This window comes from Centrocercus urophasianus, unplaced genomic scaffold, assembly GCF_019232065.1.
Source record: "Centrocercus urophasianus isolate 14NV4802_14NV808 unplaced genomic scaffold, USGS_Curo_1.0 seq_14, whole genome shotgun sequence".
NCBI classification, from domain to species: domain Eukaryota; kingdom Metazoa; phylum Chordata; class Aves; order Galliformes; family Phasianidae; genus Centrocercus; species Centrocercus urophasianus.
The window spans coordinates 27,523,491-27,543,241 of NW_024884586.1; the positions used below are offsets into that span (position 1 = coordinate 27,523,491).

A 19,751-nucleotide genomic window follows, 5' to 3' on the forward strand; every position below is an offset into this window, starting at 1 on the left:
CTAGATGGATGTCAAACTGACATGAAATGTTGAACAGCGATTTTAAATGAACAGTGATTTTAAAAGCAGTAAGAGCAGCAGCAACTTAATAAGGAATTGTGCAACTACTTCAAACTTTCATTATGTTCAGAGTTGTTTCAAAATAAAAAGGTCAATTTGTTATGATTTAGAGATCAAAAATATTTACCCAATATCACATTTTTTCTAGTTTTTTTTTCCTCTGTAACGTAATCAAGAGGGAAAAAAGAGAAAGTTGCAATAAACTGAGCAAATCTAGAACAGTACAAAGAAACTGTTCTAGAACAGGTACTATCATAAAAGTTACCTGATTCAAAAGTTGGCATTTTCAAGTCACCTTGGTTCAATTCTGTGCCATACTTCAATTTATGATACTTTGCCCTGAAAAAATATGCAAAGATTTAACAGATTAGCACAGGATGCTTTTATCAGCTCAAATATTTTCCTACTCCCGTTTAAAACAACCATATTAACAGAACACCCCTTATTCCAAATGCAATACAATTACAATAATTACAGTATCATGCAATTAATTCTAGTTCTTCAAGAATTTTGAGAAAGCCTTCTTACAATTATAATTATCAAACAATGCAAAGGTGACAACTGAGTATTTGCTCTGCTCTCCAAGAATTTTCTTTTTTTTTAAAACACATCAGCTAGGTTCAATTATTTATCATGGATGATTTCTTCAGCTGCACTACTGTCACAGCCTAAACAATCATACTATGATGAATGAATATCCTATTTGAGATCCCTACCTATTTGTCACCTTCAACTCCCACTCTGCCTTTGCACGTTAGAGATTTTCTCCCTTAAAGAGCTACGCTGTAATGCTACCTGCCCCCATCACATGTAATTTTACTGATTTTATCTTCCCCACTGACTTAAGACTTAGCTTCCAATCTCTCCTCAATCCACATATGCAAGAGTGCCCTCCTGCTTCTTATCTCCCAGTCTCTCAATGCCTATCTTCTCCTTTTACATCAATTTTTAAAAATCATTTGTGAAACTTTTCCACAAAGGCACACAAGAACCATCCCAATCATCTTCTCAACTAAGGATGCTTACCAAGCATCTTCAAAGCTCCCTTTATATCCAGGAAAATCATATGCACTATCTACACCTATACCCTTGAATTCCCTAACTTTATCCTACACCACTAACAACTGCTTTCCCCCCCCTGCATAAATCCCCTGAAAATAAATTCTCAAAATTTCAGTAAAAAGAACTCTAGATGTTCCACAGTAGAGAACGAACGACAAAAGAAAGTTGTCAGTCACATTTTAAAGAAGTCTCTAAAACACAGCAAACTTCACACTTACAAATCAAATATTTGACTGAATCACATCCAGTTTCCACCAATTTTAAAGACTGTCCCCAAATAAGAAGATATTAGAACTTCTCGGGAAAAGGTACATAATGAAACAAGCTGGACAAAAACAAGGATATATATATGAATTCCCCTTTCGAATAGCCAATCCACTGCTGGAAGTTTTTTAAAATTCAAGACAAAATATCATCCCAAATGCTGCCTGACATAAGTGATGGTATAGATAACTTCTAAATTAAAAAAGTTTCCGCCAAAATTGCAGGCAGTTAGATGCAGTCTCATTAACAAACTGTCAGTAGATGGCACTATTTTCCCTTTGTAACAAGAAAACTCTGCATTTTGTACCAATTACACTGTAGCTGAATAATCTGGCTGACAATTAAATACAAACACAAGTTTTTAAGTTATTTGAATGTATTTCACCCATCTACTAGTAAGACTGTATACAGCAGGTGCTCATTCCAACCTGAGACAAAGCTTTGTTACACCCTGTAAAAGGCCAGAGGCATTACAGATAAAAGTATACAAACTACAAGTACTGTAACAGATCTGGGGTAAAAAAAAACATTAGAAAATGACACTAAGTAAGAAACTAAGTCAAATAAATTAATGAGTGAAGTTAATAAAGCACTGTAGTTAAGAAACCAACTTTTTTTTTTTTTTTTTCCCAATTCACAGCCATTGCAAGTGATATTTGAGTTCCATTTTGTAGCTACAATTTCAAAGCATAACCAAATTTCTGTTTTGACTGTTCCTTACAGAGTATAATGAAGTATTTGATCTAGATACCAACAACAAGCCACTACCAATAACACAAAATACTGCTGCATGTAATTAGATCTATTTGGTCTTTCACATCACATTCGATTCTCAACTTCATTTTTACAGGAAGAAATACTCCTCCGTATTTTCCACATAACGAAGGCTAAATTATTACATACTTTAAAAATCACTAAAGTGACAGTAATTCCCGTCCCATGTCACATAGTAATTGAATTTTGCAAGAGGAATCTTTTGAGTACTGACTTGCTACCCTTCTGAAGCTAGGTTTCTATGAATGAAGAAATTAAGAGAACACAAAACGCCTCTAAGTGGATTTAATTGTTTGCTGCTATTTATCTATTGAATTCTACCACCCAATTGCAAGAATTGGTAGCAGCTTCAACCCAAAAAACAGATGAAAATACAGGCATAGTTTTACCATCTCAGAAAGTATTATTAATTTACCACTACATTAATTAAGATTGGAATAGAGTGGTTCAAAGTATGCATCAGAATATGTCTGGCTATGTCTACAGAGTGCCATAAAGGCATATCTGCTAGCAACAAACAAAAAAATCCCAACTCATATACACACCCTTTTAAGGTATCATAGTGTTACAAAAATTCATAAGCTGACCCAAAACACTCAAGGACATTAAAGTTACAAAAATTTTCTTCTTTAAAATATTACACTTCTAACATACTTGGAGAGAAATACCAGAAATACTAAACTATTCCACAGCTACTACAGCATTTTATTTAATCTTACAAACCAATGTCCTACTTTATGTTCTTCATCTGAGAAACCATGATATTCATCATAATCTGAATGAGCTTTTTTTTTTTTTTTTTTTTACTCCCTATAATTTAACATTTCTGCATGAAACTATTTGACAGCATGAGGAATTCAGCAACAGAAGGAAAAAGGTATGGGAAGAAGTCAGGTATAATACTGATAACTGTTTTCAACATTGAGATCAGAATTTTTTTTTTTTTTTTGTCTCCAGGCTGATATCATTTGCTGGTGTCGCCTGTAGAACACCAATGGCAAGAAAAAACTCACTCCTATCACCTTGAACTCTTCGTTCAGAGCAACAACCAAAGCTAACATATCATTCTTAGATGACACACTAAGAAATCAGTCGCTGCTGGCTCTCCATAATCAAATCACAATACTTGTACAATTAGATCCCCTCGAACTACTGGGTGTTAGCAGCAAAAGAAGTACGAACAGCTTCCTCATTGCCTCCCACTCAGTCACCAATCAAAGCCAGAGTTTCAGTTCCTGTGTTTAGCAATCTTCATGACAATTTTGGCTGGGGAGTTAAGCAAAGATTACCTTTTGAAAACTAAGTAGCATTGGGTTGTATCCAGAAGCCAAAAGAACTAAAATAAACTGTATGTTTCTTCTGCTGTACGTATGATTTTTAATTTCTTCCTCATTAGATGAACTCTGGAATTTCATGGGAAGTCAAACTACAGAGGTAGTTTAATTTCAAGGGAAAGCATCAACGAGTCTTCAACAAAACCATTAGCTGCACATTCTGCCTTCATACTATAGCTCTTATTAACTGTCTTTATCTTAGTAAATAGGCAATCCCCACAGCTTTACAGCGTATATTTGCAGCAAGTCTCCACATGCAGCACACAATGAGTTTAGCACTGCTAAAAAAAAAACCAACAAACTGCTTTCCTTCAACTGTTCAATGTTCTATTAAATGAGAAGTACACCACCTGCTCATCACAGTTCTCATCTGACTGTAATTCAGAGTCATTTGCACATAGCTGGTATGATCTAACAGTGTAACTCTTAGTCTTACACCAGTAGGAAACTTGAGTTACTTTCCACCCTGAGAACAGAAGTGAATGAAGCAGCTCCTTGCAGACTATTACCTCACCAGAAAATACATGAGGTGATGCTATGATCTGCAATATAAACATACACTGTGTTCTGAAGTACACCTTTATACAGGATGTTTCACACAGAGATATGCAGTCATCCTCATTACATTAGATTTTTGTAAGAGAACTGACTAATTAGTTGTTTCTGTACTGCTTAGCTACTTACAGTACTAATTTATAATGTGAACCATGTTCAGTCTTGAACAACTAACCAAAAATGTCACAGTAATAGTTAGGTTTCACCTGGACACGTTTTTATTTACACTGGAAGGAACATTCCCCACAAATCAAAGTAAACAAATGCTGACTACTTTTTTGCCAGACCCTTAAAAAGCTCACACAGTTGGATTTGGCTTCATTTTGAGAATAAGCTAAAATTAAATTAAAGAATTCAGTCCATTACTGAAAATACAGGCATATGACAAGTCTGTCTGCCTAGTGCTTTTACAAATAAAGCACTATCTTTGGTCAACTGAAACTGACAGCCAATAAGATACTGTGAAGTTTTGAAAGTCATTGACCTGCATGGAGTGAAATGAATATTTAACATAAGCAGAAGGGGGATCATCTCTTTACACTATCTGATAGTGACGAGACAAGCAGTAATGACTTTAAACCACAAGAGGGGAAATGTAAGTTAGATGTTAGGAAGAAATTCTTTACTCAGAGGGTGGCGAGGGACTGGAACAAGTTACCCAAGGAAGAGGTAGATGCCCCATCCCTGAAAGCATTCAAGGCAGGTTAGATTAGACTTTGAGCAACCTGGCCTAGTCCCTATCAGATGGTAGTAACTCTTTCCAACCCAAGTAATTCTATGATCTGACAAATTTTTTATAACATCATGTTAATACTACAGAAAATACACTTACTGAGACTAGAAATTCTAGTGATCTCCACATGAAATAACAGCACTTATTCTTCAGACCAGAAAAGACAATCTATTCAATTTGAACTTTCCGTTTTTAAGACATGAGACCAATTTGGAAACTGAGCAAATTCGTATTATAGCAGCCACAAAAGATCACCAGAAAAAGTGAGACAAGAACACCACTTTATTAAACACCACTTTTGTTTAATTATCAATAATTAATTTTTTTTTCAGTAATTGTTACCAAAAACTCAGACAGTTGGCACAATGTGGTGATGACCCACCACAAAAACAGTGCATATAAAGCAATAGTAGAATAATCTAGTAAAAACCATTCACACAAAGTGAAAAAGTGAATGCACCTTTCTTCCTAGTCTGTTAAGTCTTACATGTATAATAAAAGTTTAAGAAATACATATACATACCTTTCTTGTTTTAATGCATATTCTAACATTTTTATTCTTCTCACTAAATCTTTCTTCAAGTTTTCTTGACCCTTTCTTTCCCCTTGTAGAAATGCTATCCGAGCCTGAAAACACACACACACAAAGAAAAAACAATTATTTTATTTTATTCTGTTCCCAAAACGAAGCATTACAAGTCTGGCTCAGAAGAAAAATATAAAACAAAAGAGAAACTGTTTTGTAAGAATCACTTTAGTCAATTATTAATAACAAAAATATTTCTGCCCAGGAGACCGTATGTTGGTTTTGGCTCATAAGAGTATTTCTTGTTTGCCAGCTTTTTTTTTTTTTTTTTTTTAAATTGAAATACAGGTATAATGTAGTAAGAAAAGGTACAAACAGGAATCACAATAAATGCACGTCTTTGTCTTATGACATTGTTAGCATACATTCTTTTATACATTTTCTTCTGAAGAAGAAGCCATATTAAAAGATACATACTTTAAAGCCATTTAGTTTTAAATGTTATTTTTTGAACAAAACAAGAAAAAGGAATTAGCATAAGACCTCAGATACAGACTTAATAAATTAACTATGTAAGAAGCAGATTTATTTCACAGATTCACCTACTGACAATTGAAGACAGTAAAAAATTAGAATATCAGGGTTTATTATTTTTTTAATGCCATCCTATATGAAGCAGAAGATCTTCCCACTGATAGGGGATGGAGGGAGTCGAGCAAACCCAACAACTGTACGTAACTGCAACTATGATAACCAAATTTTTAAAAAATAGTGTAGAAGTGATTCTAATCCAAAACAAAGTGAACAGTGTTCTGAAGACAATTCTAACTAAACACAGTTTGCATTCCACTAGCAGCAAATGACCAGAATGTTCCACAAGCCCAACCTGTCAGGCTTGACTAATGAAAATGAGGATAAGACAACAAAACTTTCAGTAAATAATGCCTTTCTACAATAAATAAATAAATAAACAATCAAAATTAGTAATAAAAGCAATTGGAAAAATAAAAACCAGTATGTTACATGCACATATGCTCAGCACCACTCTTCAAAGTTTGGAAGCTCCCGTATCTGCATAGAGTCTACTCATAAAAATAATACCAGAAATAAATACTCCAAAAATCATCACTGAAGTATGGTCACTAAAGCTCTTCTGCTCTTTAACACAACAGTATGGGATTCTTCTCCTAATTCAGATCTTCTGTAAGTGATAGTCTTCACACCTATCAGTCTCCCTCCTTTGGATAGCATCCTTTTACAACCATTTGTCACACCTTAGTCACCAGGTGCAAATGCTGGGCCTTGTTTCACCCTCTGCCTGCAAATAACTGAGAAGAAAACGCTGTAGCTCCATCTGCCTCTTACATGCTCACAGCCAAACTATCTCCTTCTTCTGGAAATAATTCTGGATACATGGTCACACATAATTAAATGTTCACAGTTAAATTCTTACTTAAATTCACCCGTAAAAAGCCAAGAAAAAAATCCTTAATAAACAACTGTATTTATATCACCCTACACAAGGTCCAAATGGTTTAAAAGAAAGGTTGCCAGGAAAGAATGCACTTTTTCTTTTTAGACAGTTTGTCTAAAGTTTGTCACTTATGTCAATAGTAGCTGATATCTTCTGGCAGACACACTTCTAGCTATAGGGAACCTTCCTTTTTCCTCTATCCACTGTAACTGTCACATGGTTAAAAACTAATTGAAATTATCTGCACAAAAGACCTTCAGAATACTGCTAGACATCAAGGCCTTCCATACAAAATAAAAAATAAGATTAACTTACACAGATTTGCTGTTAAGCTAGGCTAATTAACTTCTTTCCTCAAGTCCTAAATTGAGCAGTGAGGATTGCCAAAACTATCAGTTGACATTTTGTGTAACACTGAGCCACAAGAATTAACACGATTTCCCAACAGTGATTTTTTGGAGAATCAGTAAATCTCAGGTTAAACACAAAAGATGAAGTAAACAGATGTCTCCCACAGTTGTTAAGTTCCATACAAAAACAAACACTGAGGAAATGTTCTCTATAATACAGTTTTCAACCCTAAGGTATTCCATTCCTTTGAAAGGATTCTCTGGAGAGTAGGAGCTACTAAGATTTATGACTATTAATGACTGATTAGCACCAAAACTGGGAAACAAAAAGACACAAAAGAGTTTACTACTCACCTTCCCTCCCTCCCCCTACAAGACAGCTCTCTACACTGTTTTCAATCAATTTGTAAACCTCTAGGTTTACAAATCCACCTCCTCCAATTTCTGCTTCTCTTCTAGGGTAACATTACTGCTTTTGCAGACACACATTAAGTCTAATGAGGAAATCTTTATTTATTTTTTACTCAGTTCTGAATTACATCAGTTTCCTGACCCTACTCTGTCGGGCCATGGGAGTACTTAAGGCTGGCACAAGGGATACAAACAGGATACCAAAGTAACTGACCATCAAATAATAACAGGACCAGCTCACATAAGTCCCAAACCAGTACAGAGTCCAGGAAACTCAGAAGACAAGCCTCTCGCCTCCTGACTTACAGATTCAAATCAAAATCTATAGTAATATTATAATATCTATAAAACAATATTTCTGTATGCAAAAATATAATTTCCCTCTAATTATAACCTAAATAGCTGAATTTAGTTATGTATTGTTGCTAGATTTCCTATCCTTCCCCCACATCTCCCATCCAGATAGGACTATGCTTCAAATTATAAACCAAGTCAGAAGCTTATTTTTTCAGGGCAGATTCTTCCTCTTTCATTAGACTGCCCATTTTCATATTTATTTTCCCATCTCTCTGATACCTGCTATTTTTCTACAAAAATCAGTAACTTGCTAACTCTGAGATTCCTCTGCACCTTGGCCCTTGCCCGTAAACAAGAGTACTATCACATGAATTTGCTGAGTTTTCTTATGAAAGTGAATTCAAAGAGCACTGAGAAAGAGGGCAGCAGATACTTTGTGTTTGTGCAAGGATGCATGACATAAAGCCTAAAACATGGCAAGGCAGAACACAAGGATAAAAAGAATTATTGAGCAACCACCTGAATGGTATGGAGCCCATGAAAAAGAATGAGCTGTGACTAAATAACTATGGGATGCAGAAATGAAAGGAGATGAAATTCTAACATCTAGTATCCCAGAACTGGTAACCTTAGCATTCTTCTAATTCCATATAAATAAGTACTAGATATTTAGTCTGAAGGGTTTCTGCTTTTTTTTTTTTTTTTTCTTCTATAAATAAGAGCCCTTAAAAATAAAATTAATTAGTCTTTCACCCACTGATCTCCAAGATCTCAAACAAGAATACTGAAGTCCTCCCCACCCAGGAGCCAAAATCACTGATCACACCACACTCCTAGAATACTCCACATCCCTTCCTCTCCTCAATCAAAACATAACACAACATTTTAAGCACTTTGGCAGCAAACTTCCATGCAACTTTAACTTATTCAAGTATCAGAATTTCACAATGAAGTTGATCCATTAAAAATCTGAAGGAACATTTTCTGGGAATAAAATTAAATTTTGCTTTGCTTTGTTTCTAAAGAAACTTGAATGGTCTTAAAAATTTTAAGAATTGTTGCTCTGCATTTCATATGCTACCCTTTAACCTGCATTTTATTGCTCCAGTCACACAGAAAAGCCTGACTGCAAGAGAATCTTCACCTCAATTGGACTTATTAAGAGGAAAGTTATTATAGTGTTCTGGGCAGGTAAAATTATATATGCAAACTAAAGGTTATTTAATAAATTATACATAAGCTTTCAATCTTACTGTATTAGAAAACTCTGATACACAATAATCAACCAAGAACTCAAACCTAGTAAGACCTATCAAAGGAAAAAGCAGCATGGAGTCTGAATTAAATGACAAAGCACGTAAGATTGATTACAGAATTTATCTTATGTTTTCAAAATAATAACACTTTTTCATACAATTCAGGCAAATGGATTCTAACGGATTTGCCAATACAATGACACATTCTCATTTCAGCTGCAAACACTGATAACTCTCCCAAAGAGTATTTTGTAAAAAAACAAAAAAAAAAAAAAAAAAAAAAAAAAAAAAAAAAAAAAAAAAACAAAAAACTGTATGTAAAGCAATAAGAAGAATTTCAGTATATCCATAGAAATCTGATGATGCCTATCTTTGTGTTTTAACTATAGTTAGTACTTAAGCTGTTAACTAGACTTGGGCAAGGAACAAAAAAAGAGCTAGACCACTCTGAATAATTGCACAGCATTTATTTGAATCAAGCTTTAAATTGCAAGTTGAAGTCTCAGGTAAGATTCTCTAAAAAGCTGAGCAGTGAGACAGGCTCCACTGTTCATATGAGGACCGTGCATGTTTCAATGGCATAGCACTTTAAAGTAAGTTTGTGCCCAGAAATTTTTAAAACACCTGTCATCTTCCTGAAAAAATATTGCATCTCACTTCACCCCACTGGCATTACATAGTGCTCGGCAAAAGTTATCCATTCCACTCGAAGGAGTGGCAGCCCAGAGAAGGCTGCAATGGGAAAGCAGGCAGTATGCGCACCCAGAAGCACAGAAACAGAGAGACACAGGGTTTGAAAGAGAACAGATATAAAGTAGATCACACAAACTCTCCATAGTTTACTCTTCTTCATGTTGCAGCTACTAACACGCTGAGACTGAATACTTAAATCAATTTCAGGAGAAGTGAAGTCAATCTGTTACCATCTACATACTCATAACAGAATAACTCAAATGCTCGGTGCCACAGTGACCAGCATCTGTGCCCCTGCATGCCAGCACTGCTCCCCACACCTGATAATTTTGGCAGGCACTTTATTTTAGCATCACAACTCCTGCACTAACCAATCTGCACTTTGCTTTGTACCTAAAATGTAAATCAACAAGAACATCAACAATCTGGGCAGACCCAAGGCCCAGTAATTTTTTAGTTGACAGGTGTTAACACACAGAATTTTTTCTTCAATCAATGGACAGTTAACAGAAATGCCTTCAGGCACTGGATTATCTAGCATACCAACAAACTCATTTTCACCTTCAAAAAAAAAAAACAAAAAAACTTTCATTTTTAACCTTATAGTTACTTCATCTTCAACAATATCCATTTAGTTTCACCAAGAAACAACCACCTTTGCATACAAGCATCAATTCAAACGCCATCACTTGTATTTCTGTTAGCTATTGGACTATCCAAGTAGTAATAATATTTCTTACTACTCATGAATCATTACTACTCCATGAAGAGTCTGAATATCACACTTGCTAAAAGAAGTGCAATGATCTATCAAACGTGTTTGAATAGAAGCTCCCAAGACTCTGAAGCAGGCATGTTTCTAAAAAGGGTTTGAGTGAGCTCAGCAAACAAATGCAAACCAAATATATAAATGAAGCTCTCTTTACAATTAGGGCTGTTTGAATACATATGCATCCTTCCTTTGGTATGCATTTCCTGAAGATCAAGTCATGCAAAATAAATTCTATGTCTATTTTCATACCTTAAATTCATTTTGCACCACCTGTAGAAGAAATAGTACTTCTGATGTGACTTTTACAGACAAAAGTTAATAGTAAGATGCTATGTAGTTTGACATATCAACACATCATCTCTCCCAGTGAGACTACAGATACTTTCAAGAATCTCAGTTACACATTTTAATCTGTCAAGACGAAGGTTATTGATGCCAACATTCAAAAACAAAATACTTCCTACATTAGCCTCTAGTCAGTGTTTCTTTGTCAAACTAACAAGAAGGTTTCTCCACAATATTCACAACAAAAAAATTAATTACCAAAAGAAGCATAACCTAGCCAAGGCTGTGACATCACTGTACAGCAACTGTTACGAAGACATTTACCAAAGGCATCAAATTATTGATATGCCCTATGCAAAATAATGCTAAAGTAAACCCTAATGATCTCTTTCACTTTCAACATCAGTCTCCCAGGTATTTTTCTGCCCAGACTTCAAAGCTCACTTGAATATATGCATTTATATTTATACACACACAGGTCCACAACTTCGAATGCAGCATGCTGCAACTGCAGTCAATTACAGAGGGCCAAGCACAAACTAAAGCACAAAGCAATCAGAGCAGCTATAAGAGAACGTCAAGGAAGTCTTAGAATTTACACAGCAAGGGTTCTTGTTGGTTTTCTTCTTGCTTTTTAATTTTTCAAAACCAGCCACTGGGAGGTGTATTCAACAACCCCTCAACAAACAAGCAAGCTGCTGTGCTTTGATAAATTAAATCAGTACTTTGGGTTTCTATTTTAGTTAATAAATAGAAAAGATACTGCCTTTCTGAGCAGAAACTACAGCTGTATTCAGTACATTTCACCTATTAGAGCACACATAGCACTTACTTCACTTCTAAGATTGCAATTTAAGACCGTGAATGCACAAGATTTCACAGAAAAATCCTGGAGTCAACCGAAAACGCATCTGTAAATTCTGTCTTCCAACAGGAAAGTAAAATCTTCAGGCTTCTCTGACAGGAAAATTGAAGCACCCAGAAAAGTTTATCTTCAAACCAACACTGACACAAGTAACATCAGTTTAAAACTTAAGTCGCTTAAAGCAGTTCAGCATTTAGACAGTCCATATTTCATTCAATTTGTACCGGATCACAACTCTGACAAAAGCATTTTTATTTTTAAATAAAAAGAAAGAAATCCCATAGTTCTATTGGTAGCTTACTCTAAAGGTCCCGTTCCGCATCTAAGTATGACGATTAAGTTTGCGTGTTCTTTCCATCAAAATTAATAACACTAGTTTAGATTACAGAGGAACACATTTCTCAATTCATTTATACTTACGTGATTACATATAGAAAAGATTCCTCAGTGAGATAGGTGTTAGCTTTCTCTTTTTCAAGTGGAGCACCAGGCTGTGTCACACCCCTTAAACTAAACAATTTTCTACTTCAAAATCAAAAAGCTTCTGAACATTTCTGAATATTTCTAACCCCCAGGGAGAGATGAATTAGGCTACCTTCCAAGACTTCATTTTGACTAACCACCAAGACTGAATTCTAAATAGATCATTCTGAAATGTTATTTCATCAGCTTTTTTTGTCAAATTTTCAGCATTCTTCTTGAAATTACTACAAAAGAATGGGACATTATATTGCAGTGTTGCCCTTGCCCACTCTGTACAGATCACATGACAGGAATCACTTCCCAATTTCTGTATTTACAGCTTCCATTTGTAAAGTAATAGATTATGCAGGTACTTCTGAATATTATTTTTTTTTTTTTAGATTTTTTTTTAGAAAGAGAGCTCTACATTGTTTTTGCAAAATTCCATCCTGGGATGCAGTTTCTCATTCTGTCACTGTCACTTGTACTTTCTGCATATCTCCTAAAAGTGCAAGTCCCACCTTACACACACACACACACACACACAAAAAAAAAAAAAAAAAAAAAAAAACAAAAAAAAAAAAAAAGATAAAAATCTCTGATCAAAACTAGCTAAAAAGAAAATCCAATCCTGCTGAAAAACTGCAGGGCTTTTTTTTTTTTTTTTTTTTTTAATATATCTAAGATAGAAATAATGTTTTCTTTCCATGAAAGCCACCACTACAACTAGTAAGACTAATTATACACCAATGGTAACATCAAAAGAAAATATTTGCTAAAATTAAAGACATCTATGCTGTCAACATCATTATACTGGTAGATTATTAAAATGAAGTTACATTGTTAAGTTATGCTGTTAGTAATTAACTGCCACATTTAGAGGTTCATTAGACACCTAACACTAAATAAAACTACGATTATGCTCTCTCTAACTCTTAGTTGTAGTAAAACAGCACACAGATCAAAACAAAGCTGCACACCTGGTAGTGTAGCAGGCATTTACCATCACCACAGACGGGAAAAGGGAGAGAAAAATGCCACCGTGGCAAGCATCCTAAAGGACACACACCTCCTTTTCCAAAACCAGGAATATCCACTTTTTACATTTAGAAATATGGAATGGGAAATTAACATCTACAACAGATCCAACACAATGAGCTAAACTAACTTGTTCTAGTCATCAGCACTCATGCCGCTGCTCATGAATGTGTTCAGTAACACATTCCCTGGGAAGACTGAAAACAAAAAAAAAACTCCACAAATTCAGGTGTCAGAATAGGAGAAGCCATCTACACATACACAAAAGGATACAATACCACCGAGACTGAAGAGCTTTGCATTGTAAAGTCAATAGCAACGTTGATTACATTTAAATCTACTGCTGTCAAGTTAATGGGGAAAAAATTATGAAATACAAAGTTAAAATGCTTCTATACAATATATATGTATAGACATATATAGACATATATATAGTATAACACATTTTATGAGAGGTACCATAGAAAGTTGAGGAGGAACAGGTATTTTGCAGCTCATAAATGTTAATCCTGCCTCATGGCACAGAACAGTGCCAATGCTCACTAATTTACACCACTTATCAGAGAGGGAGCAGCCAGTAGCCCTGCCTTCTGCCAACTCAACTGTATAAAGCTCGCTAAAGCTATGAAACAGAACCAGACTTGTAAAACTTGCAGATGTGTTTACATTTTCTCCTTGAATGCTTCCAAATGTTGAGTATGACTCATGAGTTTGGTCACTACAATTTCATTTATTTGAGATCACAGAACAAAACACGCATATACGAAAAACCCAAACAAATAAATCACTCTTATCTTGGAAGTAAGCTTTTTCAGTTTAGCTACTCTTGAAGTGTCAACAGTTCAAAAGAGTCTAGTCTAACTTACTAGGGCTTATTCTCTACTTTCTCATAGTTCATTATATGAAATATAAGCAAAAGCTGTGTGGTGGCAACCCTAGCATCAAGCAAAAGATCGTAGTATTACTCTGGGAAGATTTAATTTTGAGATTGTTTTACAGACAAAAATCACAGCTTTGAGTTGATTACTAAAACCAAGCATTCCCTACCATGAAACATTGGCAAAATAGTGCTGCATGATCATCAGCGCCAGATGTGCTACTAGTCATGGAGTGAGCATAGCTCGGGAAAATACAACCAACTTAGGAGAATGAAAGAAACTTTACTGCAAGTGACAGATTTTCAAAAAGGGAGATAATCAGGAAGCACTTCATGTGTCTGAAATTCCTTAAGTTCATTCTCTCCTTCAGAATCAAATTTGAGTTAGCACCGAAGAACCACAGTATTTCAGAATGCATAGAGCACAAACACGGACATAAACATGCACAAGCCCTTCAAAAAGGACAGGAATACACGTATCCCTCAGTAACATTAAGTAGAATTTAACCCAGAAATATATATTTTATCCTCAATTTCTAACAACAGATTAATGCTATTCAGCTATTTCATAAAATATTATAACGGTAAACAAAAAAAGGCCCTACAGACTGCCTGAACTCACGGTGGAGATTCAGGAATGGTCCCAAAGAAGAGCCAACTTCGCAAGTGGCTGCTAATACATGTTGGAGTTGCACAGATGAAGCAGAAGGTATCGACAAACAGCAGATGCCATTGAGCCACTGTTTACAATAATTCAAGAACAGCTGGAGTGCCGGCATCCAACAGATATGCAAACAAAGTTGTACACATGTCCTGAAGATTTGTTAAATCCCTTCTCATCAATCAGAAAAGACAAAAAGACATTGTTATCACTTCCACTACCTTCTTAAATGACAAAACGATGAAGAAACATAACCCTATCTCAACACATACTTTCAGCATATAAGAAATGACTAGGTACCAGGTACTTCACAAAACAAACAAACAAACCAACCAACCTCAAACTAAGATTTCTTACATGGTCATTAAATATGCAATGGCAGTGAAATTTTAAGTAATTCTCCCCCAAGAAGTCTTCTGTGCCTTGTCTAAAACAAGGTTGCGTGTAAAAGAAAAATTCATCAGAGTAACTTAATGAAATAACAGTTATGTGCTCCACTGCTAAAGTGTGATTTTATTCCCAATAGTTATAAAAGAGTAATGATCACATAGTAAGATAATTTCAATACCCAGTGCTGACAGAATTACTTGGTATTCCAGGAAAAAAAACTAGTCAACTGCTATGCAGCTTGACACCTTCATCAAGACCCCACAGCCATCCAGGTATTTCTTATTCTACCTCTGCATGGTTGCATAGATAGCTTAGCATCCTAATTCTTTCATTATGTTCACCTGCCTGTAGGAGGTGAATCTTGCAATAAGAATTATACAGAAAGTTAAAGATACAGATAAATTCCTTAAAAAATATTATGGGAAGGATTAGACAAACAGAAGAGTAAAAACTTCAACATTTAAGCTTAAAAAAACCCAAAAGTACTTTAGAGCTACAAATGATATTCCAATTTCTTAATGAACAAAATGGAATATTAATAATATATCCATATTGGCAGGACAAAACCTTAATTCTTATATTGAACTATTTCAAGAGATCTCCTCATTTCAAACTTGTCTAAATATCTTCCTCATGCTATAGAATAGTTACTTTTTAATTAAAAATCATACCATCTCTGTATAGCTAACTCATACACAAAAGGAAGCAGCTCTGAAAGGTTTTCCTTTCGAAGTCTTGCCAAGGAGCCTATGAAGAAGGCAGGATGTACCCCAGCCACAGAAAAGCAGGCTTTCAGCTTCACACAGAGGCACCTGAAGCTCTCTCAGGGGCTATCTGCCTCTAACTCTGACTGAACAGCTTCTGGAAAGCCACACTTCTCTCTACCCAAAATATACAGAATTCTCAAGTCAAGGAAAAAGGGACTAAATAGCAAAAGGGACTGGAACTCCACAACATACACGGCTGTTCTCACTATCAGCTTAGAGAAATGATTAATGAATGAAAGTTACTAGTTTTTGAACTTATGTACACTACAGTGAAAAAAATGCATTACAAAACAAAGTTTAAGTATTTGTACAGTAAAGTCTAAGAGTAAACAACCTGTATTTACATAAAGAGGTACTTCAGCACTCATGCTTCAGCAAATGCCTTAATGACTGGCACAAATAGAAGCCAGACATTTCCAAAGCACGTGTTACTTGCATACCTCACAGCATTTACAAGTACTCCCAAGTAAGAACATGGATTGACTTTCTGCAACTTACTTCATTGCACTTTCCACCAGTGTTGTTGAAATATTTTTAAGGAGTGTTTTAGTAGGTAAGTTTTACTTCAGATTACATTCTGTGATTATCTGTAAGATGCCATAAAATAGTTTGTCAGTTACATATCTTTTCCAACAGAAATCCGTTAGGATGCAACTGATAAACACGCATGCAATCGAAATACACTCTGCATTTTGCTACAGTACCATCTGTGTTTCGTATCATCTGCAACCTTTGTGTGTACAATCACATTTAATGCTCTCAAACCTCCATCCAGATTGTTATTTAAGAAAAAAAAAAAAACCAAAACTGCATTGCAGGTGTATTTTAAAAACAATAAAAACAAAGCATATCAAGAGAGATTTTAGAGGTCAAAAGAATAAAGAATGGCTCTCTCTGGTCATACCAACAGCCCAGGATACCACTTTTAATCCCAGTCAAACAGGCAGCTCCATGGGAATAGAAGAAAAACAGAAGAATAAGCATCAGAAAATATTCCCAATCTCCAGTAAAAGCAGCAGCACCTCTGAGTACCAGCACCCTAGGACTTCTCTTCCACGACCTCATCTAAACACTTTTTGACCAAAGAACACTTCAGCAGCCACAATCTCACTCTACATAAAGGGCTACCAAAAAGCTGTCTTTTTTTTAATACTTTGGATTTTGTACCACACTTCCTTGATGTCAGCTGAGGCACAATGATTCTTTCTTCATAACGTGAAAATAATGACCATTCTGCAACCCTCATCCCTTATTTCACTTCCAATTCACCATTAAGGAAACACGCTTGCAAAAAGCAAGGTGATGTCTATGCTATCTGAATAACCACCCCTTCAAGAACAAAATACTCCTAACATTTCCATTCTATTGCTCAACTAAGTAACAAAAGCAAAACCTGGTTCAATGCAGACTAGTGTTTCAGCAATTGCTCACTGCTATGATTTGTAAATGCTTTGAAAGATGCAAACACAGCACATACTCTGAAAACTTTCTCATCTAGTTCACCATATTTAAACATTTACGTATGCTTACATGTCTACAATCTTACCTAAAGGGCCTAATCATAAAATTCCTTTAATGATCTGAATTCTACCCCCCAGAAAAAAAAAAAAAAAGCCACATTCAAGGATTACCTTTTCATTAAATATATGCTAAAAATACAAAACATTAAATAATAGAATGCTCCTGTAATATCAATAAATAGTTGGGAAAAAAAAAAAAAAAGCACTTGTAAAATTAGATGAACTAGGAACCAGATGTTACTGATGCTGTCACTTTATATTACAGAAAATGCACTAACAACCATATCAATTTTTAGCACTCGAGTTAGAAGAATAGAAGGATGCATGTTGAGCATACTGAAATTGGACACATTCTGAGAATTGATGTTTCTTATTCTCACTGTTAAAAACCACCTGGAAGTAGCAACTGCTAAGTTTCCCTCAATGTATCTTAGCATGATTTTAAAGCACAGATACTACCATCTTCTAGTTCAGAAGTTTGAAGAAAGTGCCCAATTAACCTAATTAACAACTAAGATCTGGATGCCATTTCAGTGTCTCAGCCTTCAAGCTTACAAAGGAAGGGAAATTGCCTGGTTTTCCTTGGGTACCTGAAAAGTTGCAGGATGATCCTATGAAACTCCTTCTTGGCACAATATTGTTACTTCCCATAAGTTTCTGTAGTGCAACTCCAAAGTACTTTCCCTACAATTTTTGATATATATATTTTTTTTAATGCAACTATGAAGCCACCTACATATTCAACACAAAACTTGTTTCCTTTAGGAGGTAACACCCAACCACAACGGTTTGCTTTAACTCCTCTAAGCATGTTAGACAAACGTATTAGACAACATGAACTGCATGTATCTCAGTATAACAACAACCCAACTTGAAGGTCATTACACTCACAGATTGAAATTTCAGCTGTGATTGCACAATATTGTTACACTGAGAATCATCCTCTTTTTAGTTTGCAGAACAGATTCAGCCTATTCAAGAGCTCAAAATACCAAGCGAGACCAGATATTTCCTTCCTATGCAACAGTGAGGAAACACTAATAAAGTTACTGTGGCAGTCAGTATTGTAAGTGAAGGGAAAAGTACACTACAGTTTAAATATTAAAATCCAAGTATTTGACTTTTCTATACTTGATGCTGACTGGCACACAGATTTGGAAATAATTAGTGTTCATCACTGACAAAGGCAGAATAGCCATATACCTGAACAATTTAAGAAAACAGTGAAAAACTAATAACATGTGAGGTTCAGAGTCTGACACACACATGGACTAGCATGCTGGTACAGAACTTCTTCAGATCCAAAGGACCAAAGCTCAGTTATTATAGCTGTGGCATAAACCTCAAGATGATGAAGCAACTTGCAATTGAAATTAATTCTAAAGATATGTCCCATACACAAGTACTATAAGGGATCAAGAAGTTCACTACAAGATCCAAGAACGAAAAACAAACAAAAGCTTATGGCAGACCGTATGCCCATCTGCCTTGCCCCCATTTGTAAAGAGGGCTCTTTTCACCTAAACCATGCAGGGGAAAACAAACAGAGGTGGGAAAATCACTCAATAGTTCCCATAAGTTTCATACTCTGGAGAAAAATCTCATTCATTGGAAAAATCTTCAGTTCAGAACAGGAAAATAAAATGACAAAATTTTGCTAAGTCATTTGGTTTTCCACATACTTTTCATAAAGTATCACTTGTGAAGTTATCAAGTTAACTTAGGAAGGAACCTTTAATTACTAAAGAAGGAAGAAACTACCTGCACGGGTGACAGCTGCACCTAAGAAATTTAATTCTCATGCTTCTTGCTTCCATATTAATTGCTACTGTCATGCTACCAAATTTTTTTCCTATTCAACTCAGGAAGCTGCATTCACAGATGAACAACAATCACAGTGGCTTCAAAGGGCAAAACAGTTGTTTGGGGTTCAAGATGTCAGGGCTTTATTAGTCACAGAATAAACTGTGACTTTATTACTTGAGTTGCAAGACCAATAAGTAATTATATGCTATAAACATACACACACACACGTACATACAAAACCATAGGACTGGTTTCCATACACGTCTTCCAAAAATATTCTCAACACAGTTTTGTATTGAACTTAATCACTATAAAGGTTGATATCTAATGTGCAAAGAGAACACACTCTCCCTGCCTCATTCCTAACCGCATTTCCATCCTGGGCTTCTACAGTTAGCAAAAAAAAATAAAAAATTCTCCTCATGCATACACACTTGGCAGTGAGCATGCCTCCTGCTTCCCATGAGCTAATACACACACACACACACACACACACACACACACACACACACACACACA

At 35.4% G+C, this 19,751-nt stretch overlaps 1 protein-coding gene across 3 annotated transcripts in view; it reads right to left on the reverse strand.

Moving 5' to 3' along the window:
- STRN3 (striatin 3) overlaps positions 1-19,751 on the reverse strand; it is a 56,836-nt gene that overhangs the window by 34,707 nt on the left and 2,378 nt on the right. For all 3 annotated transcript variants that reach the window (XM_042813401.1, XM_042813400.1, XM_042813402.1), the window contains exons 2-3: positions 5,306-5,409; positions 326-399 (exon numbers count right to left, since the gene is read on the reverse strand). In XM_042813401.1, coding sequence (XP_042669335.1) covers positions 326-399; positions 5,306-5,409 — 178 coding nt within the window. The remainder of the gene's footprint in view (positions 1-325; positions 400-5,305; positions 5,410-19,751) is intronic.